Source organism: Pezoporus flaviventris, unplaced genomic scaffold, assembly GCF_033815535.1.
Source record: "Pezoporus flaviventris isolate CSIRO_AGI_PZ_B2104156 unplaced genomic scaffold, CSIRO_AGI_Pfla_v1 ptg000007l, whole genome shotgun sequence".
Lineage (NCBI taxonomy): Eukaryota > Metazoa > Chordata > Aves > Psittaciformes > Psittacidae > Pezoporus > Pezoporus flaviventris.
The window spans coordinates 34,756,160-34,769,904 of NW_026892555.1; the positions used below are offsets into that span (position 1 = coordinate 34,756,160).

At 38.2% G+C, this 13,745-nt stretch overlaps 1 protein-coding gene across 1 annotated transcript in view; it reads right to left on the reverse strand.

Moving 5' to 3' along the window:
- Window positions 1–13,745, reverse strand: part of CSPP1 (centrosome and spindle pole associated protein 1) — a 58,115-nt gene that overhangs the window by 1,297 nt on the left and 43,073 nt on the right. Inside the window, exons 27-30 of the mRNA XM_061448347.1 lie at window positions 9,373–9,413; window positions 8,027–8,090; window positions 4,130–4,239; window positions 3,777–3,927 (exon numbers count right to left, since the gene is read on the reverse strand). Of these exons, the coding sequence (XP_061304331.1) occupies window positions 3,777–3,927; window positions 4,130–4,239; window positions 8,027–8,090; window positions 9,373–9,413 (366 nt within the window). The remainder of the gene's footprint in view (window positions 1–3,776; window positions 3,928–4,129; window positions 4,240–8,026; window positions 8,091–9,372; window positions 9,414–13,745) is intronic.

Here is a 13,745-nt window from a genome sequence, read left to right on the forward strand (position 1 = left end):
GTCTCTTATGCAGGAGATAACTTGGGAAGAAATATTTTACCACTGGTAAACAGTGCAAATACAAGCAAGTCTGTGCACGATGGTTCAGCACAGCTAATGACCTTAATGCAATGTCATTCTGAAATGCACGTGGGACAGGTAAGTCATCATCTTCCAGCTACAAAACAAAGCACACCAAAAAAAAAACCCAAAACACCAGAACAGCCTTGCCTTTGAGCTTGGGGTCACTGTCACTCTGAACTCCACTACTACTTGTTACATATCTGACAGCAATCACACACACTTAATACTTCAAACAGACAGCTTGTAGTGTGGATTATCAAACAACATGACTAGATATTATATGCATAAATACAAAATGATATAAATGTATCATTTCTCTGTGCTCTTCATTCTTTGGATTCATGACACAATTTTTACATATATAAATAAACCAAGACACAATGGAAAACCTCCACACCTATACCAACTGAAAACTGCAGTTTTCTTCTTTAAAGACGAGCCATGTAAAAGGACGTTCTGGTTTGTTGGGGATTTTTTTAAGCTAGGCAGAAAAATGTCTGAAGTCTCTAGATTAGGAAAAAACGCACCAAAATTTTGTAGAAAGATTTTAATTTCAGCAGAATGTAACCGAACTGTGTGTTCTTTAGTGCTCAGACATTTCACTTAAGCAATTTGTGTCAGGTTTTTATTCAGAAAAAAAAAAAAAGACTTTTAAAAATCTGATTTTAAACCAAAGTTTCTCTGAAGCGTCTCATTAAAACATGAAAGTTGATGGTGTAAGCATGGGTAGGAGAGCCCAAGTCCTGCAGAAGCAGCAGCAACCAGGTGTGTAGACAAGGGAAGAACAGAAACTGCACAATCCCACATGTGCTGAGAGTGAAGGCTCAGCCTTCCTCATAGTGCCCAAGGGATGCAAGTTGGAAACCAAAGTACCACATCCTTTTTGTTCTAAAAGAACTTGGCAGTGAACCCCTGAGTTCTGCACTTCATACAGACAATGATCTAATCCTCCTCCAAGCCTTCTCAGTTAAAATCAAACTTCTCTGTACCACTGAAAGTGTAACTAATTCCCTCTCTAGAGCCTGTCATCTCCAGTGCTTGAGCTCGGTGTAAAGCTGGCAGTGAACTTCCTTCCCTCCTAAATCCTGGGTCAGACCAACTCTGCTGTCAGTTGGAACCTGCAGGTGTTAACCCCCCATAACGTATGTAACAACACACAGCAGGAAAAACAGTACCTAAGGAAAATCAATTTTCTCTTTGCTACTTCTTAAAGAGATTATAAACACTAAAAATAAGGCATCTGTTTTGAGACAAACTGCAGACTTTGAGGCCAGAAGGCTGCATTTCCCTGCACTTAAGTACTGCTGCCTTCAGAAACAAAGCCATTGGATCTTCCAGCAGTCAGAGGGAAGAACAACTCTTTTGTCAGAGATGAGATCATCACAGGTCATCGTGCACAACACTATAGCACAACTCACTTGGTACTGCTTTCAGACAGTACAACAGATAGCTGCAGTACAGAACTTGCTTCATCACAATTTCAACACTTTGTACACTCCATAAAAAAACAACCTGTTCCTAATTGGGCTACATATAAAGAATTTTCTTTGGAGTTGCCACTTGAGAATTCACAGTTTGTACTTGGAGGCTGGGGATAAGTAGCCTTCTTTCCTTCACATGAAATACTGATTTGGAAATTGAGTGATGTCTGGATTCCCACTAACCACTGACAGCAGCACACCCTACCCATAAATGAGAACAAACTCCTTCAGTGCCCTGGACTGAATACTGGTGTTTGTTTGTCTTCTGTCGACCTGCTCTTACCAGGAATCAGTACTGCTGCCCTGCTGTAGATCATCTGTGCTCCAGCATTCTTTTACTTAGAGGCACAGAGGAATTCCTAAGTCTCAAGGAATTTAGGCAACTTCATATACATATGGGTCTCAACCACATACATACTTAACATGCTCAAAGCTGTGAGAAGTCTCTCTTCTGCAGCTGAGCCTGCTCTTGTTTACGCACTTAGGAACATGCATACATTGCCCACTACAAAAAATAGCTGCTGTCTTGCAGAAACGTCATCACCCAAACACTCACCAAGTCTACATTGATGGGAATGTTTTTTGGATGGGTGAAAACAAGAGAAGGAGGCCTGGCTCCAATATGCACTGGTTTTCCAAGTAAGAAAACAATTCTGGGTGGCTTTAGGATTCCCACATCAGTCCCATAAAGGAAAGTGAACTGCTATGAACAGAGGCTCCCTGCCGTGCCAACAGGATCACCTCTTATAATTTATCAAAGCCTGTCAATTGCCTTATCCCACTGGTTTAACAGGAACATAACCAGAGCTCCTTAACTATATATCTGACAGAGTTGTTTTCCCCCCAGCAGCGTCTCTGATAGCAGAGGAGAAATAACAGTCCTAGCTGTTAGGAAAGCAAGAGGATGCCACGAGGGTTGTGTCAAACAGCAAGGGAAAAGGAATAACCCCACTTTGCTTCATTCATTATTTCTGTAATGTCACCAAGTACGAGGAGAGAACAGGAGGCAGGCAGCAGCGCAGCCCTGGCAACCACAGCTGAGCAAAAGAATCTCCTGTTACATTTCCAAGAGGCACATACGCTAAGGATGAATGATGGTTCCCATGTGATCCAAAGAACAAGCTACATAGAGACTTACAAATATCTATATATACACATACACACACACACAAAAAAAAAAAAAATATATATATATATATATATATATAAAGGCTGTAGCTCTGGGGACCATAACAAACAGAAGCATTTGTTTAGGTTAAAAAAGAAATGAACATGAATGGGGTTTTTCAGTGACTTAAAAATCACAGTGAGATGGTTAAAACAAACTATCCAGAAGAGGATGAAGTGCTCGTAAAAGTACCCATGGCAACAGAAACACTGTCAGCATCTGTACCCTCATTAAGTTTATAAAAAGGCTACTGATACTGTAATTGCCTAGACAGCATAGCAACCACCTCCTAAAAAAAAGGGGAGATTTCAGACACACATGAAAAACTCATTAGCACAAAGCTTATCAATGCTGTCATGATCCATGTGAGAAACTGAAGGCCACTAATGGATGCCATTATTGGTACCTCATACCCAAAATGGATCTACATCAGGCTGTCAGCCAATGGAGAACTCCTGCATTAACTCCTCAAGTTTCACGTTTATATGGTTACAAGACTTACTTACATAATAAATTCAAGTGCAGGTATAGTGAAAGAGGCATCAATAAACCTCAAATACTGAACATTTATGTTAACAAACCTATAGAAAATTCAAATTAACTAGAAATTTAAGTGCTTTTTATAGACAATTTTATGGCCTATCTTCATGCTGGTTGGACCACAGATATCTGATTCCTAGGAATGCCAATAAACTCACACAGGCACCCCATCAACATTCATCAGTTTGGAGTTTCATTTCTTTTCACTAACATTTCAGTTACACAGCTGGACAGCTACTTCTTACTGCTAGCAGTGACACATCACAGTATTAAAAGTGGTACAGACAGGACAAGTATGAGTGGCTGATCAGATAGGAATTAGAGCATCTTTTCGTACTACCCTTCTCTAAACTTAAAGCTGTTTTGAAGTTTGCTGGTCAACCTCGTGCACCAACTACAGAGCTCTGTAAATAACTCCTGTTTGAGCTAGTTGCTTCAACTACAAGCAGTTTCTTAAGATTCGTTCCTTTAATTATTGTCATTACTTAGTATTCACTGCATCACCTCTACCACAAAGGGTATACCTAAGCACGCAGATTTCTGCTGGAGCTCAGTCAGTCTGTGCAAACGTTCTTCATTCTTGCCTTTCAACTGATCAATATCAAGGCTGAAGCTTGAGTGCAAAGAAGAGCTGTCAGGCTGCAGCAATGGTGTCTGACCCCATGGAACACCCTCCTACAGAAAATCCCAAAACACACAAATCCATCAGTTAAACGGTATCCTTTTAAGAAGAGCAAACAGCTATACATGTACACTTACATCATCCATACCCATCGATGCATCCATATCATCTAGCCACTAAGGAACCACAGAAACTGTCTGACATTAGATCTGTGGTCCACCTTCATGTTTAGGTTAATCCAGTTACCATACATACAGCACACTCCAAAGCTTTCTGCTTCATTCGTCTCCTCTCCCTTGCAGAAGGTCGAAGCTGCGGTGATGAATTAACTTCTTCTAAGGCCGGAAATGTTTCCCCGTTAGCACCTGGAAAAACAGGTGAAATCATTTTCAAAGCAATCAAAATATTTGGCAGTGTTCAAACCTGTTTATGTTCTGAAATGAGCCAATATATTGTACTTGATTTAATCACAGGAATCAAAGGAATTTATTCATTAGGACATCTTGCATAAAGCCAGTGATAATCCAGATGCAGACAAAAGAACAAGGTACCACAACAGCAGCAAGGGATGAACTTCAAGGAATATCTTGAGATATGTATTGAGACCTCTCTCTCATGTAGAGGATAAAGCATTTCACATCCTGCAGATCCACCACCTATCACCATACCTTCTTTATACCTAGACCTTTAAAGCAGATGAGTACTTGAATGTAGTGAAAGAGAGAACACTGGGTAAATGGGAAGCATAGTAGTCATGGAATAAATCATGTATGTAAATATATGGATGTTCTATGATAACATAATTGGTGCCTTAATCATATATCCTTAGTTGTATCTTAGTCTTTTCATGTAATGTGTTAGAATCTGTTCATATAAAAATAAGTAAGTAAATAAATTTTTTATCATACCTGTACCACATTACAGTGGCAGATTTTCATCTACTTTTAATAATATAAATGAACCCTAAGGTGACGTCTCTGCTTCACACTTCTTTTGTCTATTTCCCCTTCCTTTGCCGATTCTGACAATAACTTCAAATAGAAAGTGTTTCAAACAGATACTTTTTTTCATTCCAGGACCAGTATCCACTGCCTGGGGCTGGTTTATGCCTTTGCCGCTGCTTGGTGCGGACAGCGGGCTCCATTTTCTAGTTCAGTCTCTCCAGTTCAGGCTCACAAAACAAAGCCTCCCAGAGAAAGAAAGGTCTCTGCCTAACAAAACCAGTACAGAATCCATTACCACCAATCACTCTTTGACAACAGTCATGTTTTGGAAAGGCTCTTAGGGGAGTATGACACATTAATTTTAAAAAAGATAAATGCGTGTAAATATACACACACAGAGAGTACTGAACAATTCTGCAGCATTTGCCTGAAAAGACATGTTGTGACATTAAAAATAAACCACAACTGCGGAAAGAATGGGATTTTCCACTTCCTAGCGAGTTGAAAATACATTCTCATGAAATATTTTATATCATTGACAAGTTTCAAAGATCTTAAAACTAATTTTTTTAAGTAACAATTATTTCTGTTGAAAATTGAGAAGCTCAGAGACACAGACAGCTATTTCAAAAAAAAAAAATCCCTTCACGTTACCAGTTGGGTTTTCCCTAGAAAAGAAAATTTTATTCCTCTCTCCCCTTTTCCCTCCCCCAGTTTCACCAAAGGTATTGATGCTCTCATCACAATGGCTCAAGTAAAAACAAATCAAAGCATAATTTTGAAATGATATATGGCTAACAACCCACTTCTCAGAATTTTATTTACAAGATCAGTTGAGCTTCATTATATTCCAAATATTGCTGTTATTCAGAATACAAAAAGTTGTTAAATCATGTGAATTTATCCCAACAGAAACAAAGTACAAGCTAAAGAAGAATTTATTTGTACCTGTAGTGTTTCATTAGTTTGAGATGCTACATGTTCCATATCTATCATTCAGATGCTGCTACACAGACATGCCTCCAAATCACTGCATTAACACTAATAAATTCTAGGGTTTCAAGTGAGGCAAATAAAGAGGAAAAGAAATAGATAAATCTCTTTACTCAGAACTGCCTCAAATATCTGAGCCCTAGGACATGAAGACAAATCAATTTGTAATGCTAACATCTATTACAAAATGGAGTTAGAATTTAAACCCATGCCAAAAAAAAAACCAAAGAAAAACAACCACAGAGGGCAGTGTTTTGCTCTTCTTATGAAACTAAAACATTGTTAAAATACACCACAAACACTTCACAAGAGACCTCAGACAGTGTGAGCAGCACAATTCACAGAGAAGGCAGCCCACAGATAAATGACAGTTTTCCTTTTTCATTTCAGGGATGGAAATCACCAGATTCATATTCAGAATTTTAATAACTATTTATAAAGCTTCAACAATGCAAAAGGTGACAATGCTTTAGTGCCTACAGCTCAGTACTGGAGAATATGCTTTTCACCACAGTCATAAATGATCTGCGAAAAAAAGAAAAAGGAAAAAATGGAGGGGATGAATAGTACTGTAAGTTAACTAAGCTGCAAGAATCAGCTGGATGAGCAGAAGGAGGAAATAGGAGGGAGGGTTATAGATATCACAAACCTTGTGAAAGCCATGACTAAAACCAAGGAGCGCCCCATTACACAGGTGGTGCATTCAGAGTAGATTTAAGAGAGAGAGTTCACAGAAGGCATTATAAGGAAACTTATCCACGCAAACCACTGATGGTAAACAATCAGAGGGATTCAGAAATGCCAATTCCAGTTCTTGAAAGGCAACCTATCAAAGACCCATCTTAGCAATGGTTTTACTAAATGCAAACACACAGCGTTTGACCAAGCAAGCCTCTGAGTTACAAATCACTGGGGGCTGGGAGAGTACTCTGCAGTGTTGCTGCATGTCTGCCCACCCAGCACATTCTCCCCATGTGCTTATTCTGGCAAGAGTGCCTATTTCGTCCTGTTAGATACAGGATATATTCTAGACTGACGGACTCTCCTAAAGTATCTTTTCATCATTTGGGCTGTAACTAATGCACAGTATTGCCTAACCTCAAGGAGAATGAATGCATTGCAGACCACAGAGAGTATCAAATGCACTGAACAAACCTTAAAGCCCCATCCTGTGCCCTTCCCAATACTGTACTCAAGGACCTGCATGCTAGCAGAGTAAGATGGAATACACTTCAAACGAAACATTCTGCTTTTAAACCAAAGCCAGAGATAACAATCATTGGTACATAGAAATATACCTAGTTTTATTAAAAAGCACTTGAAGAAATCTACTGCATCTCCCCTACAGCAAAGAATAAAACCTTGTAAGATGATTTCCCATAGATGACCAATGCCTACTAATGGAAAATAACTCATGGAGGTTTGAGCTGGTTGGGGCTTTTTTTTTTAAGAGAAGATAAATTCTAGCTTTATTATTTCTAGTGACTGGAAACAATCATATCTGAAACAGCACTTCCACATGCATGCATATAAAGTTTGAATTAAGAGACATAAGACAGTGTGAGACACATTCCTCTATACAAAAATCTTAAGAAAACTAAAAATCACCTACTTCAGTTGATTAGAATGAATCACTTATGCCCATATAATAAGACTTAAAATTGAGCATGCTTGTAAAACAAAAGAATAAAGATGAAAAGAATCACTGGCTGCCCAGCATTTTTATATTTCACTATAGACAGCTCATACTTGCAAACTGTGATTGCTAATAAATTATTTTCTTTGCTGCAGAATAATAGGACAGCATTGCATATTCTACCATTGTAACCACTGCTACACATTTGCTGAACAAATATTAGCTTTTCCTCACGCAAAGCTGGAAAGGTGTCAAAAAAGCTCCTTGAGAAGACTAACATCCCAGTCAGAGCCCAATGAGCATGTAAAGGTGCTTTCTCATTAAAAGATGTGAAGCTGTATAAAGCAAGCAAGCAGCATCATTAATTTTAGGTGTGACCTACACAAATTTAATGCAGTACGCTTCCATCAAGATCTGCATTTTAATTTGGAGGCATAATTTTCTAATACTTCAAAACAATCATCATAGCTACACCCCTTGCAACTTTTAAAACAGTAACAATCATTTTAAAGACAGGTCATTAGGTTAAAGGGCATGTCTGTACACTCGTAACATGGTTAAGGGGAGATATGAACTCACCAATAAAAGCGCTATCCGACTCCAACAGTGAATTTTTGAAGAATCCATCAGATTCATTCCTGAACTACAAAAGTGAGACAGGAGACATGCAAATTCAGATGCCTCAATATATTTCTGGGCCAACTTATAATTAATAGAAATTAATTGCCAAACTTCGGCAAAATCAATACCAGCTCTACCGTCTTCTGTACTATTCTTTATTTTATTCCTACAAGATACCTATACATTTTTAAAGAACTCATGTTCTCTTTAAGCATTAGGGATTTTTTATTCTTCTGTTGTAATCCCATTTGCTGAATGTGCTTACATACGGCAACTGTAGCGGTGATTAGTGTAACACAGTAATTTTCATCAAGAAACATACCCTTGTAACTCTGCTTGAGTTTCAGAACAGTCAGCACTAGAAGTGAGTTTTGCACCTAAGGTTTGTACGATGTATTGAACAAATAAAGAATGATTCCATGTTTCACTTAGCCTACCACATGCAATCTTTGATATCAAAGCATTAAAACAACAAATTTCTTCTCAGTCGTAACAAGCACTAAGAGTAATACTTCTAGTTCACTGCATAATTGCAACCATTTGTTACAGAAATTCTACTATGGAATAATTTATGTTGAAAACCACTCTGAAATCAAAGCAGTAGAAACCATCAGAGGAAACAGAACAAGACAAAACAAATTCTTCACTGAAAAGCACTGCTCTGAAGAAGAATTTCAGGCAGTAAATTACAACTTTAAAATACATAAAGGCGGGTTTTTTTTATTTTAATAAGAAAATATTTAATTCCTGTGTGGAGTTAGTATTATCCTTGAGGCTAATGGCTTTCCCCTTGCACAGTCTTCCATTTTATATGCTTCCACATTCCCCTAAGACACAACTGGTTATTTTGCAGTTCAGGTTAGTGTAGAATTCCAATTTGACAGCACTTTCTTTCACTCTTCTCACCAAGTCAGAAAATAAAAATCCCATTTGAGATAACAAATAATTATTGGCTATGTGCATTATTTAAGCCACCTGAATTCAGAGCAACAGCTTCTGGGTTGGCTTTTTCTATTAATTCCCACGACCAGCAGCAATCTAACATCACATGAAAATAAAGTAAGTACTAGTGAATAAAAAGAAGGGAGTTTAAAGAATCAGACTGTCTCTATATACAAAGATAAACAATGTGTATGTCAAATTTAAAGAAGCTGTTACTCATTGTATTGACAAGCAAGAGAAGTAAATAAGCTTGCTGTCTTTTTAAGTGCAGTTCCTTTCACCAAATCTGTGAAAGACATAGTATGTATCTCTTGCACTTGAAAAAGACAAAGCAATATAACAAAAAGCTGTTTAATTCTTACCAGTCTCATGGTTTGTGGGTTGCCACCAGAAGCAGAATCATCTTGATCAACAAAAGGCACAGAGACAAGGGACAAAACGATAAAAGTATTAAAAGCATATTAGAAGTTTTATCAACATATTATTACAAAAATGAAGATCACTACACATTACTACTTTAAAATTACACACATTGCAACAAGCATTTTTAAAACATTTTGAATGCTATGTTTATTCCAGTTTCCTTATGGTAATTTATGTAGAATCACAGAAGTCAAACAGAACTCAGTAGTACGCTATTTCAAAGAACTCTGAGCATGTGCGAGCCCTTCTTAAGGCTGGATTCATCAGTCTCTCCCAAAAAGCAAACATACTTTTCGCACTAGAACTATACTGTTCATCACTAACAAAAATCAGTGCTTCTCAACTGTTCAAGAACTGACTTGCTATCCAGAAAAAGGAAGCATAACTGGTTTTGTGGCTACCAAAACCCAGTATTTTTAAGAAGATATAATCACAGTTCACTAAATGCTAAAATCACACTAAGTTGTGCTGAATTCTGAAAAGCTGCCTACACTGCAACAGTCAGAAATAATTTTGTGCTGTGTTTACAACAACATTGTCAACACTTGCTATGGAAAGGTCACGTCCAAGTGTTGACTGAGTAATGTAAAAAATATCAACTTCTGGGAAAGCAGCATGGTTTAAGCCATCAAAGCAACACAAGAGGGCACAAAAGGTTGCTGTGTGAATGCTCCGTTTTTCTCTTTTACCCTCTTCTGTCTGTTGATACCTTAAGATCTTTATTATTTTAATTGCTGCATCTTAAACAATACCCAGTCCCACAGCTAACAAGAAATGTTTTTTCATCATGTTCTGCATACCACTGAATCCTAATGCAACTGGCATGTGGTACTGAGAAAACACACCAGGTTAAGTAATTTCAGATGAAAAAGCATTTAAAAAGAAACCCATTTTCCAAAGTGTACCAAAGAACTCAGAATGGATGACCTTCTTACTATAATAAAGATCATCCTCTCTTCCCTAGCATAAGTGTTTTGGTTTTCTTGCCATCATCTTCACATATTAAATATGTCCCATTTTTATTACATGAAAAACATTTGTGAATTGAATGTTTTTAAAAAAAGCAGAAGTTAATGGTATTCAACATCCCTGCGGTTGCTAGTGCTAAACTGTTACACTTTAAACTCCTCTGAACTTCACAGCTAGGACACATGAGAAAGAAAAACAATAATGGAGAGAAATCGCTCTTATTTATACGTAGAAAACCAAACCAATACTGTATCAAATTTCAAAAATTAGAGAGCCAAAACCGATTTTTTTTTCCATAATTAGGGACCACCTGAGCCATGTATTTCCTGACTCCACTTTGGGTTTTGTTATTTTTACTGGTCTATCAAAAGCTACACTGAGTGAGTCAGGAGTCTTATTTATATGAAGCTAAATATTACAACAGTTTTGCATTTAAAACTCATGGATACTCAAAAAATATTTATTCTATTGTCTAGATATCTGCTTGCCAGGAATAGGCATGTTTGTATAGATAAACAGTTGTATTTACATCAACAGAACTCAAGACTACTGATGCTTTCCCCTAGGTGGGACATCTCAACAAGCAATTTGACTAGCAAGAAGGATGCTGTGTCACAATAAACTGTTAGGTGAAATCAGTTCCCTTGATTTCTGCCAGGGAAATAATGTGAAATAATCGGAGCAGAAGACTGCAGAAAGCCCCAGGAGTGATTTTATGCTCAACATGCTGAGCACACCATGTTTGCAGCTTTCAAAGAGAGCTTCAACTAGCAGGCAAGCATTTCAAAGGGGAAAGTACTTTCTAAGGATAAAAACCTCACCTCTGGAGAGCAGAGAGAATTATCCTGAAAGTTAATCTAACAATGACCCCATGCATGCTGTATATACAAGGAACCAAAACTGAAGTTACTCTTCTTACTTGGTTTAAGTGTTCAAATAAAATAGTAAGATAGTTTTTATTTCTTCCATCTCTGTCTAGCAAACTTCTGAGGCTGACCCTCTGTCTAACATCAAACACCATAGCACAGAGGCTGTCACTCCTCCTGAACTGACTAACCGGCCCATTCCCGATATGCTACTCAAGCACAGTCAAGCATAGCCCAGCACTGCAATGCAACGGTATCAGACCTGCTCCTGTGTCTTTCTCTCCTATCCCCCAAAATAATAATAACCCAGAAGTCTGCAAAATAACTGCCTTATTTATAAGGACACAGCAAGCATTTAAAAAACTTTGGACATTTAAAAAAATCATTAGTTTCTCAGGTTGTTTCTCCACTAATAGTGCACAGATTTCTTTACATAAAAAGAAGAAAAGAAAGAAAAAACATAACAGACAGAACAGTGTATAAAGCATACAAAGTACAGAACACTTCAGCTTGGGGAAAAAAGGTAAGCCTTTGCCATTACAGCCTATAATACTATATTTCACCTACAGTACGAGAATACATACTGCTTTAACTCATCTTCGTTTCTGCCTTAAATCAGACAATAAAACTACTCATATATTTCCAGTGAGAGGAAGATGGTGAACTTGTCTCCAAGGAAAATAAACTTGAAATAGTCATACATAGCAACTAATTAATTCTCTTGCTCAGTACACAATGACAGACCATAAAGTTAAATGATGTTATAAAGCAGTAAGAGAAAGAGAGGAAAAACTGTTCAAGGATCCTCTACAAGCGTCAGTGGAAAATCTTTTTCAAAATCAGCTGCTTCTCTACCAACTAATCTAAACTGTTCTAGGAAATGCCTCTTCAGGCTGTCGCTATATAAGCCTGCATTATTTATTCAGCACACATCTAAAATGATTTCTTACCCTTAAAATCAATGAAAAGGCAAATTTGCTTTCTAAATGGTGGAAGTTCTGCTCCAGACAACATAAATTAAACCCTTCTTACATTGGCCTGTTGAAAAATATTCTAATGGTGGCAAATCAAAATCAACCCCCAGAACTCAGCTGAAGCTAGTGAATTGTTTTTCATCATTTCAGTTAATCTCACAAAGAGGAAGACTGAACACAACCCTACACATTCATTTAGACATCAAAGGATATTCCAGAGCTTGCAATTAACACAGGAAATGGTACTGATACACTTACTTGAAACTGCGATGCTGTTATCCATAAGCAATATTGCACACAGTCTGAACACGTTTGTCCAAGATGGATGAGAGTTACACTCAACAGGCTACTAAACCAAACATTCTGCAAGTAACTTATCACCCTTCACATGTTGGTACCAATTTTGTTAATATTACTCACCTATGGATCTACCAACAGGTAACACAAACAAGCCTCAAAGCACAACCAGTGATAAGAGGAGGCATGCAGTTTTTCTAAAGCCTTATGGAAAGGTGTAACTATTTTTTCTTTCAGATATGTTTGGGTATTTTTATGCCAAACTTTCACCTCATCTCTAAGGATTAAAAAAATCTAGAGCAACCTGAAATTGTACTGGGTGCCTGTGGCAAGGGAAGGGCTGCAGGAAAATACCAGGGGCTGCCCCTTGCTGGGCACACCCCATACAACAACAGACCCACTGCAGGACATGGCTGAGCCGATCAGTCAAGCTTGTTGTGCCTCTGTGAAAATGTATTTAGGAAAGGGAAAATACAAAGCATGGCAGCGAGGAGTAAAGACAAAAGCATGTGAGAAGCAGCCCAACAGACAGCACACTCACTGTAGAAGGAGGTGGAAGAGGTGCTCCAAGCACTGGAGCATAGATTCCCCGTGAGCCCCTGGAGGAGACCATGGTGGAGCAGGCAGAAAGGAGCAAGACAGGAACAGAGAGAAACTCCTTACGTACTGACTGCAGCTACCCACTCCCAATGGCCTGACACCACTCACTGCATCAAGGTACCGGTGTGGTACCAAGGAAGGAGAGCAGGGCAATTAGGAGTGAAAGAGTGAAGCTGAGCACGAGGAAGGGGGCAGAAAAGGTGTGAGTTTGCTTTTCGTCTTCTTATTTTGTGCTACTCAAAATCATTAGTTAAATATTTATTTAATTTTATGAGAATTAGGTTAATTTTCCCCCAAGTTGAGTCTGTTTTGGCTGCAACAGCAAATAGCAAGCAACCTCCCTGTCTGTACCTTGGCCAACAAACTTTATTCTCCCTCCTTCCCCTACTATACTGCCAAGGAGTACAAGTGAGGGGATGTGGGCAGGGGAGCAGCTGAGTTTAGCTAAACCACCACAGAAATGAAGTTACTGTCTCTTCAGAAACTTAACACAGTCTGAATTAGAGAGAAAAACACTTCTCTGAGGAATTCAGATCTTGCAAAACTGAGTTCACTAGTACAGGTGCAACTGTAACTTTTGGAAAGATTGAAGAAAGACATGCTATT